The sequence below is a fragment of the Eschscholzia californica genome, unplaced genomic scaffold, assembly GCF_041429995.1.
Source record: "Eschscholzia californica isolate CP2 unplaced genomic scaffold, dmEscCali1.0.p SCAF_6, whole genome shotgun sequence".
NCBI lineage: Eukaryota > Viridiplantae > Streptophyta > Magnoliopsida > Ranunculales > Papaveraceae > Eschscholzia > Eschscholzia californica.
The window spans coordinates 1,818,068-1,837,723 of record NW_028238483.1 but is presented as its reverse complement, the minus strand read 5'-3'; the positions used below and the strand labels follow the sequence as shown (position 1 = coordinate 1,837,723).

Here is a 19,656-nt window from a genome sequence, read left to right as displayed (position 1 = left end):
ACGAACCGTAGGCGAACAAGAAATAAACTTAAAAGATGAGATCTTTTAAGGGGTAATACTAAGATTTAACAAATCATTACGCAAACCCACATAAACTTTTACGTAATAAATCATGAATGGTTATGCAAGAGTTCACAGTAACGCAACTTGATAAATTACGTAATAAATCCCAAAAAGAATTTTGAGTAAAGCCTACCCGGATTAAGACACCTGTTGAGCCCTTGTTCATCGATGGTGGGTCATGCCAAAGCAGGGTGTCATCTTTTACCTCGGGACAATACGGGTAAATCTATGAAGAGATCTATATGTTTGAATGGTTATTCTCAACGAGTCAGCAAAAGAGTTTTGGATTTTGGGGCTAAAGGACGATTTAAGGTTTAAATCGTTAACCAAGAACCATAGGAGTACGATCAGTAAGGTGTTACTCACCCAGAACGACGAATTAAGGGCAGTGCCAAAGTACGCTTAATTTCGAAGGAATGAGATCTTGGAATTATATTATTCTAAGGGGACAACAAATAAAGAATAATATAGGCAAATTAAGAAAATTGTCAGGATAACAAGTTTAATCACTTTTGCATTTCTTACATTAGTTTAATTATGACAAAGAACATCTTCAACCTCTACACCATACTTGAGAAATTGAACGATACCAACTACTTTCAATGGGAGAGAAACCTGAGAAAGGTTCTAGGAGAAAGCGCAGAAGTATTGGACACTCCAATCCCCGTGCTTTCAGAAACCTCTTCTGATGAAGAGCGTAAGCAAGTAGACGATATTCGAAGGAAGTCAGCGCCAGTAACCGGTTTAATGCTAATGTCCATGGAAAGAAAATATATAGATATGTTTATTGACATGGAAGCATACACCATCATTCGACGACTCAGAGACGTGTTTGGAACACAATGTCGAATAGAGAGATTTAGAATCACAATAGTGACACTGGGAATGCGACTTGAGAAAGGGAAATCCGTTCGTTACCACGTTTTGGAGATGATTGATCACTTCAAAGACATGGAATGGATGGGATCTCCCATGCCAGTCGACATGGCGGTTGACCTCATCCTGAATTCACTGGACGAAAGATTTCAAGATGTAGTAACAAACTTTGAAGATAAGTTTGGACAAGTTTCCTTTGAAAGTCTGCTCGCAATTCTGGAAGTTGCTGAAAGTAGGATCAGCACACCTGAAACTGTAGAAGAAATTCTAAGTGTTCAGGAGACTGTAAATACGGGAACGGAAGACGTTAGAAGAAGGAAACCATCTGGCAAGAGAATGGGCAAAAAAGTACCAAAACCCAGAACTATCCTTCCTAACAAAAGATGTCTAGTATGCGGTAGTACATCTCATATCCGATTGAGAGATTGCCCGCGGTTTTTGGAAGAATTAAAAGAACGGAACTGGGAGTTCCGGACAAGGTAAAAATTATTAAAAGTTATTCAATTAAATACTATTTCCTCAAGGTATGTGATACCTAAAAGACTCTTATCATTATGAATGACAGGAGCAAGTAGGAGCTGAGTATTTATGAAGAGGAGATGAACCTGTCAAAAGCTAAGAAGGCAAGAGTTGCTGGAAAAGCTTAAGAAGGATCCTAGACTCAATAGGCAATACTTTAAGGCAGTTTTAGTATTCTTTTTCTTTTCAGAATATTGACTCTGTAATGAGATTATGGGAGTGAATAAAATATTTGATATTTTATAATGTTCTTAAAAGAGCCTATTTAAACTTTTAAGGAATTATACCGAACGATCCGACTTAGTCATTCTAATCTAGTCAAATAAGCTTGAAAGAACATGAATGAAACTAAAGTTGCTTTGGCCACGTATCTCTCAACAATAGTTAATCATGGTTTGGACAAATAAATTTGACAAGATCTCTTATGACAAAACAGAGGTCAATTAATCGTAGAAACTCATGTTAGAGATAAAAATCTACGATTAATCTGACTAGAATGGACTAAGAACTAGATTTTGGAAAAGTTTTGGAAACAAATCCTAAATCAAAAAATGGATCAAAGTGACTAAAGAATATGATGAGATCATAAGTTCAAAAGTCATCAATCTTCCAAAAACACAAAAGTCTAATACGAATCTGCCAACCCACTAAAACCTATAATAAGCTATAGTGAATAATTGAGTCCATACGGATATGGATTTTTTAGAAGGAGTTCTAAAAACTAGTTATTTATTCTAATGTCTACAGCATGATAGACATAAGTTCTTCGGAAGAAAGAACGGGGTTTTCTCACAAATCATCGAAACACAATGAGATTGTTGCTCTCGATGGTGTCTTCATTAAAAGGAGGGTCCTTCAAAGAAGACAAGTGGGAGGAAATATCGAATAGGATTCGATAAGCGCAACAAAAGAGAGTAAGGAATTACTTGCCTTAAAACGAAAGGGAATAAGGAGTTACTCGCCTTACAAGGGATGTCGCCTTGGAATAAGGGACCAATCGCCTAGAAACTTCTTAAGGAGTTAAGAAAGTTTTGTCAAATTTGCTCAAAAACCCCAATGAATCTTGAGAAGATTCAAACAGACTATAGCATAACCACTCTGAAATTGGACCAGAAATCTAAAGAGATAAGAGTAAGAATGGTTAAATCTTGTTAGACAAGAAGGTAAGTGGGAGTGAAACAAGCTAGTTTCATGTCCTGTATGTAGGAGACATACTCGAAAGGATAGGAGACGAGGGTAAATTAACTATGGGCATCAAAGTCTATGGTGATAGACCAAAGGATGATAAAGACTCGTTCAAAAGGAGTTTTGAAGATATCTGAATAAGAAAATCTCTTGGAGAGAGATTCTACCCATCTCCCGTGATAAACATGGGAGAGACACTTATGTTTGAAAACATAAGAACGATCATGAGATGGTTGTTGTTTAGCCGAACATCTGAGAAATACTTGGAGTACAAAAGATGTCGTCGCCCATACAAGTCAGAAGATTGAAGAAAGTCATAAAAGTAATCTTCCGAAAATAAAGATAGGAATCTTTTAGGAAGGGCAAACAGATGAAAAAGAGTTTTTCATGTTGGGAGTCGTTACTAACTCTACAAGATAAGAAAATAAAATTAGAACTTGGGAAGTACTAATTTCAGTGGGAGAAACTGACATTATCATAAAAGCTTACGAAGGAGTTCGAAAGCAAGATAATAACAAAGCGAAGTGAAGATGAAACTAAACTGTCACCTTAGAACGATCATGGAGATGCTCGAGACTAAGGAATTAGGATCAAGGAAGAAGTATCCTAAGAAGACTTGTAAAATTGAGAACGTGAAGGAGTTCACGCGGGTGCTCAAATTTTACAGACTCTTGTTATCCGAAATAAACTGGGTTTATTTCGCCATCTAAATTATGGTTTAGAATTTAGACGACAGTCCAAAATGATGGAGTGTTCCAAGTAGGTTTATTAGATACGTGATCTAATGAAAGAAACCCTACTAAGTGCATATGGAAGCACACAATCATACTATCCCTAGTCCAGGTCATTAATTGGACAATAATGACTTAAGAAGACTAGCATGAGTGATTGACAAGATATCGCTGTTTCTTGGGCTATGGGAATAGGAGTATTCAAAGGTCAACTTCATGGGTGTATAGTTGATGCACTGGAAACCCGCCAAATGAGAGTACTTCAAGAGTTGAAGTTGTAAGTTGTCATAACTCTCATTTAAGCAAATTGGAGAGATTCCTTAAAACATGAGTACTCACTCAGTTTATGGAAGGAATGTCGAACTTTAGTACCGTTAAACGCCAACCGTAAAAAGTGGTTATAAAGGCGGATTACTGGGGGAGACAGGATAGACATGAAATTGAGTGGGAGTACAAGAATGGAATATGTTTTCCTGAATAAAATCAGGACAAAGTAACTCCGGGCCACTTGATGAGAAACAACTGAAAAATGCATGGACATGCTCAAACGGATTAAGAGTTAATCGTTTGGATTGGAAGTTGTTCTCGGGATCAAGAGAGTCTGATGTATATGACATATCAGATGAGATACGAAAAAACATGGGAATCGAGCATTGCACTTGTTCTAAATAAAAGTGGGAGACTGAAGTATATATTGCCTCAGTCAGAAGGAATGGTATCATTCCGAAGGAGTGTCCTTCGACCAAGGTTGCAATGCGTACAATTTGGCGAATAGGATCTTAATGACCTTACTCGGAAGATCAGTCCGGTCCAATTAGGGGTCGTAATGCTTAGCTAAAAGCCAACTACGATCGTCGGATAACTTCGGTAATCCGCGGCTAACATAGACCGGATCCTACAAGGGTTACACATTAGAGTAATGATTTGAACGGAGAGAATTGACTAGAAGGAGAATGGCAAATAAGTGGATTGGATCCATTATTGGTAAGTCCATGTTAGTTTGGAGAAGTCCGAAGAGATACAAACATGTCCGGGCCCGAAAGGGAGGCCCGGAAAAGGCTATAGGTGGGCCGTCCATGTGATGACGGACCTAGGCAAGGGGCCGGCCATGAGAGGGCCGGTTTGGCCCTAAGTGGGCCGGCCAAGGAAGCCCTTAAAGGACTATGTTGGCCGACCACTCAAAGTAACCCTAAAGAGGGTAATTTTGGAAGTTGCCTTGTAATTAGGTTTTAGGAATCCTAGTTTGGGTCTAATACCTCTTCTAGGGATTTCTATATATACCTAATTACACAACCTAAAGAGAGAGAGCTGAAAAAGAGCTTCTGAGAGATTGAATTCTCAAGGGGCTGAGTGTTAACTGAAAGAGTTTCAGAATATACATCTCAGAGAGAGAGAGAGAAAAGGAGTTTTCTCAAGTATCTAGTCAAGAAGAAGGAGTTCTTCATCTCAACCTTCAAGAAGGTCCTAGCTGACTGAAAGGAGGGAGCTCAAGTCATTACTCGGTGTCTCAAGTAGAGGAGCTACACTTGGAGCTCTTATCTTCCGAATACTGGTCGGGATTTAGTTCGTGGGAAAGTGATTAAGAGGTAATCTTCTTTCCAACTCTAGTTCATTGATATATTCATGTATAGATCCTGGAAACTAGTGTTAAACATAGAGATGTTTGAGATTCTGCTAACAACACTAGACAATTAGGTGTATGAGATACCTTATGAGAACCCTTCAATCCATACCTTAGAAACTAACAATACTTGGTCCCTTGTCCCGTAACCTCCTGGTAAACGTCCATTGGGTGTAAATGGGTATACAAAATCAAGTTTCATTCTGGTGGTTCCACCAAATGCTACAAAGCCTGTCTTGTCGCTAAGGGATACACACAAATCGAGGGCCTTGACTATCATGATACATTTGCCCATGTGGCCAAATTAGTCACCGTTCGCGTCTTACTTCCCATTGCCGCAATCAAGGGATGGTCTCTGCACCAACTTGACGTCAATAATGCCTTTATTCAAGGTGATCTCATTGAAGAAGCTTATATGAAACCCCCTCAAGGTTTTTGTATTAAGGGGGAACACTTGTCAGTCGTTTAAATAAGTCTTTTTAAGGCCTTAAACAGGCTTCCGGACAGTGGTTCCCCGAATTCTCCTCCACTCTCATCAATCATGGTTTCATTCAATCCCTCTCTAACTACTCTTTATTCACTTAGAAATTTGGACGCACTTGTTTTTATGTCTTTGTCTATGTAGACTTTCTCCTTGAAAGATCTTGACATACTTCAATATTTTCTTGACATTGAAGTCTCTTGCTCCTCTAAAGGTATTTTTATGTCAGGGCAAGTATGCCCTTGATATTCTTCATGACTCGGGCCTCACGGTCGCACGACCATGTTCTTTTCCGATGGAACAGAAGCTACGTCTCAATGACACGGATGAGAACTCTCTTTCTGATCCGTCCATTTTTCGTCGCCTTATAAGACGTCTCTTAGATCTCACAGTCAATAGACCCAAGATCACATTTGCAGTAAGCAATCTGAGCCAATTTCTCCAATCTCCCACGTCATTACATCTTGACTCTGCTCATCGCGTCCTCCGTTACATTAAAGGGACGATTGCAAATGGAATTTTTCTCTCTACTTCGAGTTACCTTCACGTCTCCAGATTCAACTATTCCGATTGGGCTGGTTGCCCCTAACTCGATGATCTACAATTGGTTATATAACCATGCTCGGTTCGAGTCCGCTCTACTGGAAATCAAAGAAACAATCTACTACAGCTCGATATTTCACCGAGGTCGAATATCGTGCACTTTCCACTCTCACTTGTGAACTTCAGTGTCTTAAGTTCTTGTTACGTGATCTTGGTTTTGATCACTCCACCCCTATGACTGTCCATTGTGACAACTGTGTTGCGCTCTACATTACCGAAAATCCAGCCTTCCACGAACAAACCAAGCACACTGAGATTGACTGCCATCTAGTTCGCGAAAAGATAAAATCTAAGTTGATTGCTCCTCGATTTACACCTACTTCGGAACAACTCGCCTTTGGGAATCAACAAAAAGAGATTAACCAAGCCTTCCACGAACAAACCAAGCTCATTGCAAGCCTTCCACGAATCAACTCGCGAAAATCCAGAACAAATCTAAGTTCATTGCAAATTCAGAATTCAACAAAAAGAGATTAACCAAGCCTTCCACGAATCAACTCGCGAAAATCCAGCCTTCCACGAACAAACCAAGCCTTTGGGAGTGGATGCCTTCAGCAAGATTACTAGCAAGTTGGGTGTTATAGCTTTGCCCACTCCACATGAGGGGGAATATTATGGATATCATACTGACTCGACCCGTTACCCGACTCGTCCCATGCATGTCCTATGCAACCGACATCCCATGAAGAAAAACAACCCTACTGATCATCACAAAAGAAGATCCTTTTTTTTATATTGATAAGCGGATTAACCATTACACACGAGAGAATATTTTTGAAGATCAAACTAACTAACTAGTTCATGTTTATCTTGTATTTCTTTATGTATCATAGTTAACCCTAAGTCCCTAAAGTGTAAACCTATATACATCTCAGTGTACATTAATATAAGGGACCCTTAATATAAACAGGAGAATTATTTCTCAAACTATACTTGCTCTCTCTACCTCGGTCGTCTCTCTCTCTATTTCGATACATTATTATTACAAGAGTTATTCCCTCTTCACAATTTTCATCACCAAATGTTAAATTGCTTATTTACATATCTTGGTTACAAAATAAACAAACTAAAACTTAATCAAAGTCCCATTTACAATAGAAAAAGCATAAGATATGAAGAAGAAAGTACATGACCAAAAAGTAATTAGAAGAGAATCAATTAAGCTGAGAAAAGCCCATTAACAATTGCCAAACCAAAACAAGTTTTTGGATCGAAAACCATATTTGCATAATCCATGTTTTCCATATCAGAATCTTTCTTCACCCAAATGAATTGATTTTCATCATTACTTTGATGTAAAGGTGAATTAACAAAATCAATCTTGTTAATCTCTTTTTGTTGATTCCCTTTTTCGTGGGTAGCCTTATTGATTCTCCTCTCATACTCCTCTACAACCAAAAGAGATATATCTGCCATTATTTGCTTCCCTCTAAAACTTTGATTTTGAAAAACAGAATGTGAAGTAGAACTTAGAAGTCTCTCTCTATCTCTCTAGGACTCAGCAGTTGAATTTGATGTTATGGGTCATTTGGTGGTTTCCTTTTTATAAATGATTTTGTGGTGGTGGGGTTTTGGTAAAGTATTTTTGGATAAGGTTGTCAAATAGTAATGCCTTCCCATTATTTTTTTGGTGAGTTCTTTGGGGCATAAAGAAAAATCTCAAGGGAATAAAGACATAGTCAATCAAGATTGACTTAAAAATGATATTTTATTTTTAGTCCGAAAATTCACATGATTGAACTTTGCTCCCTAATCTTCATCTTTTCATCACCTTCCCACCACCATTTCAGACCAACGACCATTAACCACCTCTCTCTAGGTGATCTTTGTTGGTTCTCGTTTTTTAGTGAAGAGGTTATTGCATACAAGACTTATCTTCGCTTCTCCATTATCTAGGGTTAGGGTTTCTACCGAGTTCTAACCTAATCTTTCTCTTTCTAGGGGAAATGGGTATGTAGAAGCCACCATTAAATCAATTATCCACACAGGAATGTGAGTATCTTGTTGAAGATCTCCAAACAGGAATTAATTCTTGCGCCTTGATAAATGGCTATGTTAGCTTTCATCTTTACCCTCTATCCCTCCTAAACCTGATTCTTTCATCTCTTCTCAGGAAAGGATTTTTCTCTGAAGCTTGATCTGATTATTCCTCTGAAGGAGGTTATTAAATTATTGATCTTAGATTCCGGAAAGGATTCTGCACTTCGTAGAATAATATAAACTCTTCGTTCTGTTGTACAAGCTCCTGTTGACGGGATCTTAGAGCTTATTTACTCATAGAACAATTAAAGATCTTAGAACTATGGCTATGTTAACTTCTATTAGAATCTCAATTGTTGGCCTAAGAAATGGGAGTAGTCATCTTCAAAGTGTGAGGTAACTGCTTTTGACTGTAATTACTAAACCTAATCATGGCTTGGACTGGCAAACCAGAGCAATAGTTGGTGAATCATGAATGTTTGAGGAAGTTAGTGAGAATATCCTTATTTAATTGCAGAAAAAGAGAGAGAGCAAGGAATCGTGAGAGAGAGCGACAGCGAGAGAGTTAGAGAGAGATAGAGCAATAGCGAGGAGGGAGAAGGGAAGAGAGAAAAAAAAAAGATGGAGATTAAGGGCTAAAAAATAACAAAGTTTATTTTTGGACCCAAAATAAAGATGTCTCTTCGGTCAGATCTTGTTGACCAAAGTCTTTATGCCCTAGAGATTTTTCTTTATTCCCCAAAGCCGCGGCCATTTTTTTTTAGTTTTTGAGTAAACAATAGGTAACTTCCGGTCTTTGGTGCAGTGGTTGGACACCTCTCTTAAGTTAATAAGGTCGTAAGATCGAGACTCGGTGGAAGCAATTTACCATTAAGAGTTATCCCATGTAATTAGGCTATAAATAAAGTAAATAATGTAAATAATTTGTCGGGTTTTAGGCCTCTTCCATTCATGGTTTAAAGTAGGCGGTTAGCGAGCTTATCACTTGTTCAAAATGTATCAATGTCTTCTAACGACTAACGTAGATCGTACTCGAATTCTCAAAAAAAAAAAAAAATAGGTAACCTGTAGAAAGAGTCTTGAAGTGGGCCTTTTCACAATGCAAATATTTAATTCGGAGCCCGATTCATGTGATATGTTTTGAGTTTTGCCCTAATTTACTGTTTAAGAATTTTTAGTTTTTCTGTTGTTTCAACAATTAAAAACAGACATAGACAATTTAAATTGTACGACTGGCGGAATAAGTTGTTTCGATTGCCTTGGTACCGTTTCAACAAATTACAGTTATCTTTTTTGATCTAGAGGAATTGGCCGAAAAATACATGGAAAAATTGATGCGGCCAAATATAAAGGTGACAGACTAAAAAGGGCAAAACCAAATAGGTGTCTGAATTTGACGAAATTTTGAGGGATGATGCGAAGTAACCTTCCACTCATCCTCTGTGCTTCGCAACAACTGGACCACTTTGAGGATCAAATTCCATCATTTAGGTCCTCAAAACAGACTGTTAGTAGTTCTTTTTATTATTTTTAGTAAGTGTTTTTAGTTTAGGTATTCCCTTATTTTGTTGAGATTCTAGTGTTTTATTTTCTTAAAAGTTGTTATTTGAATTTTGTTAGGTTAAAGAAGATCTAAGAGTTGTTTTACTCATTCAGTTTTAATCAATAAAATTCAATATTTTAGTTTAAATCTTCTTAGTTTAGACGAAGATCTAAGACTTTTTAGAGTTTACCGACTGCAATATTTCGAGTGAGGTTTAGAGAGAGAGAGAAAGAGTTAAGAGAGATAAAGTTTTTCATTAAGAGTTAAATGAGATCTTATCTCAGTATTTATACAACTCAGAGAGAGAAGAGATAAATCGTTAAAGAGAGAAAGTTAGTTAGAGAAACAACTAACTAACATCCATAAACTATCCAGCTGTCATAACAACCTAAAAGCTAACTAACACTTTAAAAACTCTCTGTTTATTATTATTACATCATCCTTAATCTCTTATTATTTAGTTATTAGTCCTTTACACTTTCCCTCAAGCTAAAGTACAGAGTGACTTTAGATTGGAGAAGAGACAAGATGCATAAGCTGATGTAGTAAGAACGAGAACAGTGGATTGGAGAGACCCTTCATGAAGACATCAGCAAGTTGAGCAGAGGAGGGAATAAACTCAAGTTGAAGAACATTTGAAGCCACAAATTCTCTCACAAAATGATAATCAATCTCGGCATGCTTGGTTCGAGCATGGAACACTGTGTTCTGAGCAACATGTTGAGCGCCTTGATTATCACAAAATAGCAGATTAGGAGTGGAAACAGAAACCCCCAATTCTCCCAAAATATAGGAAGAGCCATAGTAATTTAAAGGAAGCAATAGTGAGAGCTTTGTATTCTACTTCAGTACTGGATCTTGTAACTGTTGGTTGCTTCTTAGAAGACCAAGCAATGAGGGTAGAGCCAAGAAAAACACAGGACCCAGAGGTAAATGTCCTCGAATCAGGGCATCCAGCCCAATCTGAATCACTATAAGCTCTAAGAGAAGACAAATCACCTGATAGGATGGAAATCCCAGGCCCAAGAGTACCTTTCAAGTACCTTAGAATTCTCTTAACCAGTTGGAGGTGAGGTCAGTTGGAGAATGCATAAATTGAGCCACATAGTTGACCCCCACATGCAATATCAGGCCTAGTCATAGTTAGATATTGAAAACCTCAAACTAAAGTCCTATACAAAGTAGGATCAACCAAAGATTCTGCTTCTTGAACAGATAGTCTCTTCCAAATGGAATTGGTGTGGACATAGGCTTGGAATCCAAAAGATCAGACTTTTGAAGCAGCTCCAAAGTATACTTCTTCTGAGTTAAAAGTAAACTAGATGAGGGAAGAGATGTTACCTCAATTCCCAAGAAGTAATGAAGAGAACCAGATCCTTCATTGCAAATTCAGAATTCAACTGTGTGATAAGAGCTTGAATCATGAAATCTGAAGACCCAGTTAAGATGATGTCATCCACATATAATAAGAGAACCATAGTATCATTATCTTTGATGAAAACAAACATAGAATGATCAGTGGAACTCTTTTGAAAACCATATTGTGGAAGAAACTTAGAGAACCTGGTGAACCAGGCTCTTGGGGCTTGTTTCAACCCATTAAGTGATTTGTGAAGATGAAGAACCAGATTTTCCTTGAGATGAAATAGAGTTCTGAAAATGATGAACATCCTCACTGGAATACTCCTTATTTGATGTAAGGATAGGCAGAATAACTTGGTCAGGAGCTGATGAAGAATCAGATAAGGAGGAACAAGATAACTCAGCAAGACGAAAACATTCCTCATCAAATACAACATGTTTTGAGAAATAAATTTTGCCAAACTCCATGTCCAAGCATTTGTAACCCTTGTAGATGTTACTATAGCCCAAAAATACACACTTTACAGATTTGGGGTTGAGTTTATCTTACCTGATAGGTGCTAAGTAAGGATAGCAAGCACAACCATATACTTTCACATAGAATACTCTGGTCATTTTGTAAATAGGTCCTCATAAGGAGATTTACCATAATGTACCTTAGTGGGTAACCTATTTATAATATATGTAGCAGTTTCAAATGAATCAAACCAGTATTCTTTAGGCACAGAAGCCTGAAAGCTTAAAGTATTGCCTCTACTATCTGCCTATTCTTCCTCTCAACTCTGCCATTTTGCTGAGGGGTATATGGACAAGGGCATTTTAATGATATACCATTACCATCCAAAAAACTCTTGAATTCCCCTTTAGATAGCTCAGAGCACCATCAATTTGAAGAATCTTTATAGAAGTAGATAAAAGATTTTCAAAAGTCAATTTAAATTGCTTGAAGCAAGAAAGACCATCAGACTTAGCCTTCATGGGATATATACAAAAATATCTATTGTAATCATCAACAAAGCGGATATAATACCTTGTTCCTGTGGCATAAGAAATTGGAGTTGGCCCCCAAATGTTACAGTGAACCATATATAGAGGCCTAGGAGTAGAGCTTAAAGACAAATCAAAAGGTTAGGCCTTACTCTTACCTAGCTGACATGGTTCAAAGAATTTTAGGAGCCTAAAAGAATCCAATTGAATCATACTTGAGTTGTGTAGTGATTCTAATATATACTTAGAAGCATGACCAAGTCTTTTGTGCCATAATTCAAGTGGACCGGAGACAGTAGATGATAAGTCTCAATTTGAGAAGAGATATTCTCAAATTCTATTGGGTATAAATCATTCATCATAGGGCCTTCTGCCAATAGAGAGTGAGTTTGTAAATCCTTTACATCATATCCCTAAGGATTGAACTCAACAGAGCACTTATTGTCTCTAGTAAACTTTGAAACTGACAATAGATTCTTCTTTAAATCAGGTACTAACAGTATGTTTTTGAGACAAATTTCATGTGATTGAGTTTGCATTTGTGCATCTCTTGAACTAACAATAGGAATAGCTTTGCCACTGCCTACTTGAACAAAATTTGAACGAACATAAGGTCTAGAAGAACTCAATACCTTAGTATTATTGGTCATATGATTGGATGCTTCAGTGTCGACAAGCCAAGTACTTCCAATATCATCAATAGCTCCATTTGCTGCTATGTTACACTCTTCTAGCATAGCAAGGTTGCATTCTTCTTGGGATGTGTTAACTTCATGATTTTGAGAATCTGAATTGCTATTTTCCGAGATATACATACCAGCAAAGGCTTGTGAACTCAATGGCTTTGAAGGTGTATAACGAAATCCGCATTTATAGGCTTGATGCCTCCATTTATGACGTATACTACAATGAATACTTGTGAAGTCAAAGTTTGTTGCCTTTTGATTGTGTTGATATTGTGAATTTTGTTGTGAATTCACAGTAGAATGTTGTGTTTTGATCTGATTTTCGTTCGACTTTTGTGAATTTGTTGTTGTGTTTTGATTGTGTCTCAAAGACTGATTATAGCTCGATTTAGAACCAATCTGATTATGTTTGTTGTGTGAATTTTTTTTTGAATTCTTGTACTGAGCATTTTTAACATAATAGGCTAATTGATCATCTTGTTCTTGAGTCAGTAGCCATTGTTCATGATGAAGGACCTTGGATAGAAGCTCAGAAAGTGAGATACTTTCAGTTCTATTATTAACTTCTATGAGAAATTGATGAAACTCTTTTCCTAAACCAGATAGTATTATTCTAATCATCTCTTTATCTGAAATTTTCTCTAATAGCAGTTAATGAATCTGAAATCGATTTGAGTTTACGAAGATACTCACGTACAGTAGGTTTTTGTATTCTGTAATTGTCGTCGAAAGAGATCTTTCTTTGCCTCAAATTCTTCAGCATAAACATTCTCCAAATAACTCCAAATATGTCTAGATGTTTTAAGCCCTAGAACATCTAATGAAATCGATTTTGAGAAGGTTGCTTTCAAACATGATTTCACAAAACTATCTTGCTTTCTCCAGCTTAGATAAGTAGGGCTAGATATTCTTCTTCCTTCTGAATCAACTATAAATTCATCAGGTTGATCGATTGTTCCATCAACAAAACCATATAGATCATTACTGATCAGGATTGTCTCGAATGGATCTTTCCCGACTAGATAATTTGATCATGTAGCTTGTCTGATATGAAATTCATGATATTTAGGCTTTGAGAATGTGATTTAGAGATTGAAGAAAAGCTTGAATTCTCTGAACTTGAAGGCTCCATTGTTAGATCGTTGCTCGACCTAGAAGCTCTGATACCATGAATTATTTCGAGTGAGAGGTTTAGAGAGATAGAGAGAGTTAGAGTGATAAAGTTTTTCATTAAGAGTAAAATGAGATCTTATCTCAGTATATAAACAAGTCAGAGAGAGAAAAGATTACTCGTTAGAGAGAGAAAGTTATGTTAGTAAATATATTTAACCTTACATGCTTAAACTAATCATGTTATAAGATGATTATGATGAAATCAAATAACATGAACAAGCATACTTACATAAACTCCAAAAGATTCATAGAGATGAAATAATCACGGAAGCTTACCTTGATCCATAGCTAAAAGATGATTGGGTAGGGTTGATCTTCCACTTGGTTCTTCTTCTCCTTAGAATCTCTCTTGTGATGAAGGGATTTCACACTTAACCAAAAAAAAATGTAGAGATTAGGGAAGAAGCCCAAATGGGGACCATAACCCCTATATATAGACTGTTATTTCTAATTTGGCCCCTCATCAAATTAGAAATCACTTAATGGTCTCTACACGTTTATTCCATAACACTTTGATACCTACTAGTCAAGTCAATCCATATTAGACCACTTTACGACTTGACAATTTACTGAGATAGCCATACACATGTCTATACATATGTGAGCCCACATATATTGGAATTTCTTCCAACAATCTCCCACTTGGGCCACATATGCTATCTAGAAATGTGTACATCCTTATGAGCTCAAAATGTGCTATCAAATATTAGGTATCCCAAACAATCTGGTCCATCAGTTGTGCTAGTATGGGATTAAAGGGACTTTCGTAACATTCAATCGTCACTAAATCCATCAGTAGTCACACATACCAACATAACCAAATGACATAGATCAATCATGGATGCGTAGCATGGAAATTACATGCAATGTGATCTTACCATGTCTATTTCCAACTGGTCCTACCGAAACTTTATTGAGATCGACCTTAACATAATATCACAGAGTGTAAAATAACTGAATACCTTATTTCTGCAGAAAATATCCAAAACATAGAGCAATGTCTAAATAACACCAAACCATATGTGTACAAACTCCCACTAAACCTTATTACCGTATAGTGATATAACACCAATGAGAACAATGTTCTCATTAAACACCTTCGGTGTTAATCACTCAGTTAGCGGATCCGCAATAATGGAGTTTGTCTTAATATGCTCTATAAGAAACCCACTCTCTGTTCTTTTATTCACAACCGAGACTTTATATTTTAGTTCTCATTGTTGTTAATATGAAACAGATGCAAAATTATTGTCACAATATGACTTTAACGGTATTTTAATACCCTTAGAATGACATTTTTAGTGACAAAATACTGCAATCCTAATCAAAAATTGGATGTCTTAAAATTGCTACAAGTTCTATTACATGATCCAAAAGAAGCTATAAGTGTTTAATTAACACTCTTCCTAACATAGCTCTTTCAGTAAATAGACGAATGTAGCCTTATACTGATTTTGTAATTATTTGCATCCACTATAGTCGGAATCAAATGCTTTATGATCTCCCAGAGGATCCGACTTCTTGTATGTGAGCATATAATCTTTATTTCTCTGTTAGTATCTGAAAACCCTTTTGGCTGCTTTCCAGTGATCCATTCCAGGATCACTTACATATTTGCCTAAAATAACGACAATGAATGCTATATCTGAATGTGTACAAACTTGAGCATACATCAGAGTCTCAACTGCTGAAGCATAAGGAATCTGTTGCATTTCTTTAATTTCCAGATTAGTTTGAGGGCACTGGTTTAGACTAAATTTGTCTCCTTTAGCGACTGGGGGGTCTTCTGGTTTCGACATATAAAACCAAGAATACCAAGTTACTCCCACTGAACTTGTGATACACACAATCCTCAACAATATTTGTCTCAAAACCATATATATTGTTTCATCAATGTCTCCATTGAGAAACGCCGTTTTGACATCCATTTGATGTAGCTCAAGATCAAAATGTGCAACAAGTGCCATAATTATCCTAAAAGAGTCTTTCAAAGAAACCAGAGAGAAAGTCTTTTTATAATCTACGCCTTCCTTTTGAGTGAAGTCTTTAGCCACAAGACGAGCCTTATATCTTTCCACATTACCTTTCGAATCCCTTTTGGTTTTAAAAATCCATTTGCAACCAATGGGTTTCTTACCTTCAGGTAATGAGACAAGATCCCAAACTTGATTGTCTTGCATTGATTTGTATTCTTCATTCATGGCGTTGATCCATTTTTCAGAGTTAGAATCCTGCATGGCTTGACGAAAGTTGATTGGATCATCTTTTGTCAATCCACCAGTGTCTTCATGTTCTTAGAAATATACTACGTAATCATCTGAAATAGCACTTATCCTCTCTCTGTTGGATCTCCTTCATGGCACTTCCTCTTGAGGTTGTTGAGTTTGTCCTTCAGGAACAACTTCCTGAACTGGAGTGGGGAGTTGTTCAACATTGACTTCTGAGGGTTCCAAACCTCCTTCTTCGACAATCGTACGCAGGAAATTGGTACATTGTCAGAAGTAATAGTAGGAATCATAACTGATTCTTCCTCAAAGACAATGTCCCTAACCTTATTTCTCCCCCCAAACTCAACATCCTCAAAAAATACTGCAGTTCCCGTTTCAAAAATAGACTTTCTTGTGGGATCATAAAATTTGTAGCCCCTAGATCGCTCCGAGTATCCAATAAAGTGGCTGCTTATTGTTTTGGAGTCCAACTTCTTTTCATTTGGCCTATAAAGCCTTGCCTCAGATGGACATCCCCAAATATGTAAATGCTTTAGACTTGACTTTCGCCCAGTCCAAAGTTCATAAGGTGTTTTAGCAACTGCTTTAGATGGTACTCTATTAAGGATGTAAGATGTTGTCTTTAAGGATGTATAGCTTATCATAAGCACTTACGGAACCAGTACCACAATTATTTGAATTTAAAGAAATACTAAACTGATTGTTTCCAAATGAACAATGATAACCGGATTTGTCCAAAACAGAAACTGAAACCAAATTCCGTCTGAATGACGGTACAACAAAAGTGTCTTTCAAATCCAAATAAAATCAAGTTCCTAATATCATCCTGAAATGACCTATTGCCTCGACCTCTACCGCCTGCCCGTCTCCCACGTAGATGTATCTTTCACCATCAATTGGCTTTCGGTAGCTCAGACAACCCCTTCTTGGCACGCCAAGTGGCATACTCGGTACATTGTTTCTTTATATGCCCAGGTCTTCCACAAAAGAAACAACCGTTTTGTTCCTTAGGCTTCTTTTGCTCTGGACCCTTAGCAGCTTCATTATCCTTATTCCTTTTCTTGCCCTTCCCTTTTGAGGTACTGGCCAAATGAACACTTTCAGAGTTCTCATGCTTCACTCTTTCCTCTTCTTGCACACAGTTTGAAATGAGCTCATTAAGAGTCCACTTCTCCTTCTGACAGTTGTAACTGACCTTAAATTGACCAAATTGTGCAGGAAGAGAATTCATTACCAAATGCACGAGTAAGTCCTCAGACAGCTCGAGCTTCAGTGCCTTAAGTTTGGAAGCAATATGAGACATCTTCATGATGTACTCCCATATGTTTCCCTTGCCTTTATACCTCATAGAAGTCAGGTTCGCCAAAAGCGTTCCTGTTTCTGCCTTATCGTTCTTTTTATACCTTTTTTTCGATTTCGGCAAGGAAATCAATGGGCTTAGTTACCTCAGCAGAGATTGCGCCTCGAAAAGCTTCTGGAATGCCGCGCTTAATGATCATGAGACTCATGCGATTGGAGCGATTCCACCTCTCATAGTGTCTCCTTTCATCAGGAGAACAATCATCCGTAAGAGGGGCAGGTTGCTCCACCCTAAGTGCAAGGTCCAGATCCATGCAGCCCAGAACGATCAGAACGCTCTCTTTCCAGTCCTTAAAGTTGTTCTCATTGAGAATGGGAATGTTGTGAGCATTCATTGGTATATTTGCAGCAACTACACAGAGAATAGACATAATAAATTTACATGTTCACATCATAACTAAAGTGAGATTTAAAATTTAAACAATAACTAGATACATAGCAGAATACCGAGCACAACATTAGCATCAAGTCTTTGGACAGTAATACTAATTTGTAAGTGGTATCTCTGTTGCAGTGATCAAACATAGACGATAAATCATGTCAAACAATAAGTCTATCTTTGGACCGACTCATTATTCACATGGACACCTTACAATCATCTCACATTTATCACCGCATGTGTATATGTAGTTCGGCCAAATATTAAACTACCTTTGGGTCGACTTAATACCTGCATGAATTTACATACACACGACCTACTCCAACATTGTCATTGAACCAATCTACATAAAAGAGGTCACTTTGGCGACATTTTACTTCAATTAGTTCTATCGAATGTCGGATATTGTTTGAGGGATGTATCAGTTATTAGTTGTTTAAATTTTACAAAATAAATGTTCAAAACAACTTTTAATTTGGTCTGTAATTGACCCAGTCAGAACGGTCTGACTCAGACCGGTCTAACACACTGACATGACACCTGACTCGGCCCGAGTCAGGTCTGTCTGACTCGGTCCGAGTCAGACCTGACTCAGGTCTGTCTGACTCGGTCCGAGTCAGACCTGACTCAGATCTGTCTGACTCGGTCCGAGTCAGACCTGAGTCAGATCTGTCTGACTCAGTCCGAGTCAGACCTGAGTTAGATCTGTCTGACTCAGTCCGTTGGACTGCCCATGTTCCAATATGGAACGTGGGCACTACTTATCCCCACTTTAATGTGGGGATGTTACTGTTATAGTAACCCCACATTAAAGTGGGGTTGGGTAACGCACCCCACTTAATGTGGGGTGCGGTTTCATTCCCCACTTTAAGTGGGGAATTAATTCCAACCAATTTCTCTTTCCCTTTTTTTTTTTTCTTAAAAAAAATATATACGAACTATAAAAAAAAAAAAAAAAAAAAAATTATCCCAAATTTTGACATATAATTTGTTTAAACCAATATCAAAATTGTATTAAAATGTGATTTCGCCGAATCTATAAAACTTTCAATCCGAATATGTAAGATCAATATGTCTTAATTTTATAAAAAAAAACTTTGATCCTTAAACATTGAAATGGAACCAAATCACATGCTATACATATTTATATGTCAAGATAACCTATCTACAAACTATCCGAACTTAATTTTCATGGAAGATCATGATAACCTTAATTTTTTTATACATAACAAAACCTTGATATATGTTCATAATATAAATCAAATACCATAAACTCCTAAATCTCTCAATGAACCTTAAAATTGGAGTGGCTCTGATACCAATTGTTAGTAAATATATTTAACCTTACATGCTTAAACTAATCATGTTATAAGATGATTATATATGATGAAATCAAATAACATGAACAAGCATACTTACATAAACTCCAAAAGATTCATAGAGATGAAATAATCACGGAAGCGTACCTTGATCCATAGCTAAAAGATGGTTGGGTAGGGTTGATCTTCCACTTGGTTCTTCTTCTCCTTAGAATCTCTCTTGTGATGAAGGGATTTCACACTTAACCAAAAAAAATGTAGAGATTAGGGAAGAAGCCCAAATGGGGACCATAACCCCTATTTATAGACTTTTATTTCTAAATTTGGCCCCTCATCAAATTAGAAATCACTTAATGGTCTCTACACGTTTATTCCATGACACTTTGATACCTACTAGTCAAGTCAATCCATATTAGACCACTTTACGACTTGACAATTTACTGAGATAGCCATATACATGTCTATACATATGTGAGCTCACATATATTGGAATTTCTTCCAACAAGTTAGTTAGAGAAACAACTAACTAACCTCCACTATCTTAGTATTTCAGCAGTTATT

General features: G+C 37.1%; 1 protein-coding gene and 1 pseudogene across 1 annotated transcript; one reads left to right on the top strand and one right to left on the bottom strand.

The window, feature by feature from the left end:
- The first annotated feature begins 855 nt into the window (after window positions 1-855).
- On the top strand, window positions 856-1,422 carry LOC147530762 (uncharacterized). Its single transcript, XM_086647087.1, has one exon. It carries the CDS (start codon window positions 856-858, stop codon window positions 1,420-1,422), a length of 567 nt encoding a protein of 188 aa, XP_086503213.1.
- Window positions 1,423-16,930: 15,508 nt separating this feature from the next.
- Window positions 16,931-19,332, bottom strand: LOC147530761 (uncharacterized; annotated as a pseudogene).
- Between the last annotated feature and the right edge of the window lie 324 nt (window positions 19,333-19,656).